Below are 7,019 nucleotides of genomic sequence, written 5' to 3' on the forward strand. Positions count from 1 at the left end.
TACTAAGTGGATAAATGTTTCTAAATTAAAAATTTCATATTTATTTTTTTTTTTTTTTGTGTAAAAGAGCATAAAAAGTAAAGTAATGTGTAGCAAAAGAGAGAAGGAAAAAAATAATAAATTCATTTATTTATGTTAGACTTTTTATAATTGGGAGTTATAGTCTAAACTTATACTTTATAAAAATATAAGTTTATCATTTTACAACCCACCGTAAAAGCAGACAAACTTTTTCATTTTTATTTTGTGAATGAGTACAATGTATTCTCTTCTTGTCAGTACCATCCAAGGGTGACTCCATATGCATGCATATATCATATTTTATTCATTTTTATCTTGTATTTATCATTTTAATAAAACTTGCATTCAATATTTAAAAGAACTACCGTAAGGCCTAAAAATATATATATATATATGAATGATACTATAATAATGGCAATATAACTTTTACCAGTGATCAAACATATACATATATAATTAGAATTTGGAAGGGGATAATTGCATACATAACACTAGAAACATTACTATTTACAAAGCCAGGTTATTCAATCTAGATTATACTTTCCACAATATCATAAACAAAATTTTTATATTTAAATTATTTTTAAATTAAATATAATCTAAATTCATGTCATTTTGTTTTTAAATAAATATACTATTTGTTAGATTTTTTTAAATAAAGTTTTATTTAAAATATACCGTTAATTTTTTTTCCATTTTCCATTTAGGGCCCCACCTAAAGTTTTTTATTTTTTTAAAAAAAAAACGAAAATAATTCTGACCGTAGATCACCGTGATCTACGGTCAGGATCGAACACCGCATGCAGAGATGCATGCGATGTCCGCACGCAATAATCTCTCCTTGTTTCCTCCTACTCGTCTCGCAGAAGCCGACGCAGCCCAACAGTCCTGAGAACGTGACTCCACTCCATCACCTGTCTTCTTCCTACCTCCATTTTCTCCCATCCCTCTCTACCCCCTTCCCTGTCTCCTCTCTCTCCCTCTCTTTCACCAACGCAGCTACACACTCACGAGAAATAGAGAGGCAATTCCCAAACGAGAGAAAGAGATAGAGAGAGAGAGCTTGAATGCAGCTACAATGGAAACAAACGGCTTCCACCATCCCCTTCCTCTGCATCTTCTTCTTCCTCCTCTTCTTTTCTCCTCCAGCTTCTCCATCCCTGACTCCCCTTCTCGACGACCAAATCCTCGGCCTCATAGTCTTCAAAGCCGGCCTCCACGACCCCACCTCCGCTCTTTCCACCTGGTCCCCTGACGACATTTCTCCCTGCTCCTGGTCTCACATCACCTGCTCCTCCTCCTCCTCCGTCTCCTCCCTCTCCCTCTCCTCCCTTTCCCTCTCCTCTTCCTCCTCCCTCCCTCCCGGCCTCAATCTCCTCCCTTCTCTCCGCTCCCTCTCCCTCTCCTCCAACTCCTTCTCCGGCCCATTCCCTTCCTCCCTCCCCTGCAACTCCCTCCGTTCCCTCTCCCTCTCCTCCAACCTCTTCTCCGGCCCAATCCACCCCTCCCTCGCCCGCTGCTCCTTCCTTCTCCACCTCAACCTCTCCTCCAACCACCTCTCCGGCGACTTCTCCTTCATCTTCTCCTCCCTCACCCGCCTTCGCATTCTCGACCTCTCCTTCAATTCTCTATCCGGTCCTCTCCCTGTTTCCATTGCCTCTCTCCACAACCTCAAGCTCCTCAACCTCTCTGGCAACCAGTTATCCGGCCGCCTCCCTCCATCTCTTGCTCTCCTTCCACATCTCCTCTCCCTCGACCTCGCACACAACCAGTTCTCCGACGAGCTACCGAAATGGATTCCCTTCTTAACCGCCCTCCGCCGCATTGACCTCTCCGGCAACCGCTTTTCTGCAACAATTCCCACCAACCTATCAGCTCTGCAAAACCTCAACTTTTTGGACCTCTCATTCAACTCCCTTACCGGTGATATCCCTGCTTCGATAGCCGACTGTTTGAATCTTACGGAGCTCCGCCTCGGCGGCAATGCGCTCACCGGAAACATCCCGCCGGCGATATTTGGTCTGGGGCTTATTGTTCTCGATCTCGCCGGAAACAGATTTAATGGAACTATCCCTCCTGGATCGGCAAAGCTGGTGAATGCGCTTCAGTCACTGAATCTTTCTGGAAACCGGTTTGTCGGAGAATTACCGCTGGAGATGACGAAGTTCACTAATCTTCAGTACCTTAATCTCTCAGGGAACTATCAGCTGCATTCTAAGCTTCCCCCTGAGATCGGGGAGTTCAAGAATCTTTCGGTGCTCGATCTACGCAGCTCTGGTTTCTATGGCACGATTCCTAGCAATATCTGCGGCTCCGGAAGTCTAACTATTCTTCAATTAGATGCCAATACCTTCTCCGGCAAAATCCCCGAACAGATTGGAAACTGCTCCAATCTCCATTTGCTGTAAGTACAGCTATCCATTCATATAAAAATTTAAAGATTGGAAACTGCTCCAATCTCCATTTGCTGTAAGCACAGCTATCCATTCATATAAAAATTTAATTTTTATTGTAAATCTTTTATCAGCCATACAATAGTTATACTTTTTTCTCTTTTATTTAGGAGTTTATCCCACAATAAACTGACCGGATCAATTCCGGCCGCCATGGCCGAGCTAAAGAAGCTCGAGATTCTGAATCTGGAGTTCAACTCTCTGAGCGGTGAAATCCCACAACAGCTCGGCTCCCTCACTAAACTAGTTGCGGCAAACATCTCCTACAACCACCTCGTCGGCCGGCTTCCTTCCTCCGGCATCTTCCCCAGCCTGGATCAGAGCTCCCTGCGCGGCAATCTCGGCATCTGCTCCCCTCTCGTATCCGAACCTTGCGAGATGGACGAAATCCCCAAACCACTGGTTCTCGACCCAAACACCATTAACAAGGGGAACGGAAACAAGCGAGGCCCCCGGACCGACGGCGAGACTGAATCCCAACACCACCGCATCCTCAGCCTCTCCGCCATTATAGCCATCGCCGCAGCTTTCATCATCCTCGTCGGCGTCCTCCTCGTCACCCTCCTCAACATCTCCGCGCGTAAACGGCTAGAGAACGCCCTCGATACCATTCGCTCCACCTCTTCCCGCTCCGGCAACAAAATCGTAAATTTCGGGCCAAAAAGCCCCGAGCTTTCCAACCTCGCCACCGAATCTCTCTTAACCAAAGCCACAGAGATCGGCCGCGGAACCATTGGCGTCGTCTACCGCGCCGCCGGGCCAGTCGCCATTCGCAAGTTCCACCCCAACTGCGCATTACAGAATCAAGACGATTTCGACCGCGAGGTCCGCGCACTGGCTAAAGTCCGCCATCCCAACCTCCTCGCTATCAAAGGTTACTACTTTACCCCACAGATTCAACTTCTCATCACCGAATTCGCCGCCGGTGGCAGCCTCTACAGCCGCCTTCACGGCGGCAGCTCGCCCCTCTCTTGGCCGGAGCGTTTCCACATCGCGCTCTGTACAGCCCGAGCTTTAGCCCATCTCCACCGCGCCTTACGGCCGCCGGTCATCCACTACAACGTGAGGCCAAGCAATATCCTCCTCGACGCTAATGGCGAAGCAAAGCTGGCTGATTTCGGACTGAACCGGCTTCTGCGGCCTCGCCCTGATCAGCCGGCCGTCGGGCAGAGCATGATTGGGTACACGGCACCGGAGCTGGCTTGCGGGAGCTTGAGAGTGAGTGAGAAATGCGATGTGTATGGATTTGGGGTGGTGCTATTGGAACTCGTAACGGGGAGGAAGGCGGTGGAGTTTAGAGAAGATGAAATGGTAATGTTAGTGGATGATGTCATGACGGTGCTTGAAAGGGGAGAAGCAGAGGAATGTGTGGATAGGAGAATGGGAGGGTTTTTGGAGGATGAGGTGGTGCCCATGTTGAAGCTGGGATTGGTCTGCGCTTCGCAGATTCCGTCGAGCAGGCCAACAATGGCGGAGGTGGTGCAGATTCTGGAGGTCATTAAGGCTCCGGTGATTGAGAGGATGGCGACCTTCAACGGATGATGGGGACGACGATGCTGTTGTTATATAATTGTTATTGTGTTGGTTTGATAGGTATTGTTTGAATTGAATCAGGGTGAATGATTCAGCTGTGCTTGCTGCGCTTGTAAACCTTTTGATTTTGTGAGATGATGAATATATATGTCCATGTTTTGACATGAGGACTTTGCTGTTTTGGTGATTGGAAATATAGTTATATATTTGTTGTTCATTTCATCTAATTAATTTATATAATTATATTTACAATCAACCTACAAAAATACATTTTTTGCTCAATTGTTACATACATGTCATTGTCATATAACTATGCATGAAAAGATGTATTTTTTTTTTTAAAAAAAAAGTTATAATAGTGATATTTTTGTTGGGATATGAATGATGTGGACGGTATAAATATAAAAATTAAAGTTTAGATGTGTAAATACACAGGAATTGGATGATATGCATGTAAATTTCCCCTTTTTATTTTTATTTCAATTGTTTTAATTGTTAAAAGCTAAAATGTAATTTAAGTGTATTTTGTTCGTGTTCTCAAAAAACTGCGGCTAAAAACTGTGTTTTTCCACTTAACCTGACTATCTGCGATGGCTCCTTATGCATGAAAAGATGTATTTTTTTTTTAAAAAAAGTTATAATAGTATAATGTTAAGAAAATATATTTTATTTTTAAAAATAGCCATCATTATTAACTTATTAAAAATGAGATACACCTCATGTCATAAATATAAATATTAAAATTTATGTGTTAGATATATAAATACATAAGAATTGTGTGATTTATGTAGATTTATCTATAATTTAATTACATTTTTAAATTATTTATCTACTCATCTAATTGATACTAACCATAGTTTTTTATTTTCTCCATCTAATTTATTGAATATAGTTAGAAAATAAGTTGTACTTCAATATTATTATTATTATTATTATTATTATTATTATTATTATTATTATTATTATTATTATTATTATTATTATTATTATTATTATTATTATTATTATTTGAATGGAATGTATTAGAGCTTTATCATTTCATTAAGAAAGCACTTGCTTGAATGGATTAAAAACAAAAAAAAAAAAAGTGTCATAAATTAGCAGAAATCTAATTCGAAGAATCACGTGACACTTAGAGTCCATTGGGGGTGGCAGTGCGACACCACACAGCAGTTTTGTCTGTTTGGACCAATTGCATTTTGATAGTTTTTTCAAAAGTAGATACTGAAATATGTGTTTTCTCACCACTCCTGACTAATTTTTTAGCAGTGATCTGATTTTTTTAAAAAAAAAAATTATATTTGCTATGAAAATTTTTTAGCATCAAATTATTATTCAGTAGTTTCATGATTAATTTTTAATAATGTACAGCGGTAACAGGAAAAATTATTGCTTGTGGACACCGCACGCAAAATTTGTGTGCGGTGTCCGATCTTGACCGTCAAAGATTTTAGAATTAGCCCTACTCCAACAAAAAAAAAAAAAAAGTTGTATTTCAATAATTCAGATCAGACGTTACACATAAATTTACGTGTATTATTCGTACGCAGTAAGCTCCCCTGTAACATAACAAAACAGACAAATCCTTAATTAAAAAATATAGTGCATGAAACAATACAGAAGTTGCGTTGCTTTTTGGTCGCGGGAGAATGACAGGCAATAGAATTAGAGCAGAAGAAATGATAACGTGATAGTTTGGTCCCTGTACTTGACAGCAGAGTTCCAACTCAGGACTAATAAATAGACTGCTGCTCATTGTGCTCACATGTATGCACAATGCTGTCTCAATGCATGCAGTGTCATTATTGCTATTATTCTTTGAAATTATGGAATCTATTACCAGAATTATATTAAAAAAGAATAAGAAAACTTAATATTATTTTATTTATACATCAACTTGTGAGGAAGATTTAAGTGCTACCTTAGGGTGAGCATCGCTTTTTGAATAAGCACTCGTCATGTCAAGTCAGCTTAGAATATGCCGTTTTACTTCCAGTAGTCAGAGAGGTAGCCGATAGTCGGAACAATTGGAACTTTAGCTTGCACTCGAGCTGGCTCTCTTGAGATACGAGATTTCCTGAAAGTCAAGAAGACGCGCAGCGGGGCAAGGAATGAAGGAGCTCGACTGAACACCCACAAAATCTAGAAATGTAAAAATCAAAATTGAGGTCTTAGAAATGTAAAATCATATGTAAATGCCCTAAAGAAACAAGAAGGAATGAGGCTATATATTACCAAATACCCTGTTACATTAAAAAAAAAAAAAAAAAAAGGAGAAAAAGACAACATTGTTCAAAAAATAAAACTTAAAAGATGAGCGTCCAATAAAGAATAAAAGAAATTACAGAAGCAGCTGAATGTTACCTACCACCAAAAACCTTTTTTATTTACATATCTAACATGTAACACACTAAATTAATAATTTATCTTAATATCATCCAAAACACATGAGTAACACAAAAATATGTCGTTCACTCTTAGACTGTTGTGAATAAGCCAACCTGCTGTCATTCGCACGTTCGGACGACGACGTGGATTTGACCCCTCTATTATGCACATCAGTGTGATCGAATTTAAACCATTCATATGAAATTATGGGCGCCTCTGCGTCTAATATTTTCTTCTACTAATGAGCTCTGCAAGACTGAAGTTTTGCGGCTTTGCGTCGCAGTGGATGAGTTTTGTCTGTGATCAAGCGAGGAGGGAGACATTAACATAGTGGTGTTTTCGATGGTTTAAAAGAGCTTAGTGCAATGTTAAAATTATTAATTTAGAGTGTTTGATTTGTAAATAATAGAGAATTGTGTTATATGAATAAGTAGTAGAATGTAATCATCCAAATTAGAAATATTTTAGGAAACAAGTAAAGGATATAGCATAGATAAAAATAGAAGAAAAAAAATCATAAGAGAAAATGATTATATGCAAGAGTAGCCTTCATCTGTTATAGAAGAGCACCTTCTTCACCAAAATGGTAATGCAATAAAGACATTTTAGTTTGCTTATGTTCGA

The 7,019-nt window shown here is 40.1% G+C and overlaps 1 protein-coding gene across 1 annotated transcript; it reads left to right on the forward strand.

Moving 5' to 3' along the window:
* Positions 1-1,424: 1,424 nt before the first annotated feature.
* Positions 1,425-4,171, forward strand: LOC110023046 (probably inactive leucine-rich repeat receptor-like protein kinase At3g28040; the record flags this gene model as incomplete). The annotated part of the gene is made up of 2 exons (XM_020722257.1): positions 1,425-2,425; positions 2,585-4,171. Coding segments are annotated over 2 exons (2,433 nt in total), but the record flags the coding sequence as incomplete, so codon positions are not given.
* Between the last annotated feature and the right edge of the window lie 2,848 nt (positions 4,172-7,019).

The sequence above is a fragment of the Phalaenopsis equestris genome, unplaced genomic scaffold (genome assembly GCF_001263595.1).
Source record: "Phalaenopsis equestris unplaced genomic scaffold, ASM126359v1 Scaffold000206, whole genome shotgun sequence".
NCBI lineage: Eukaryota > Viridiplantae > Streptophyta > Magnoliopsida > Asparagales > Orchidaceae > Phalaenopsis > Phalaenopsis equestris.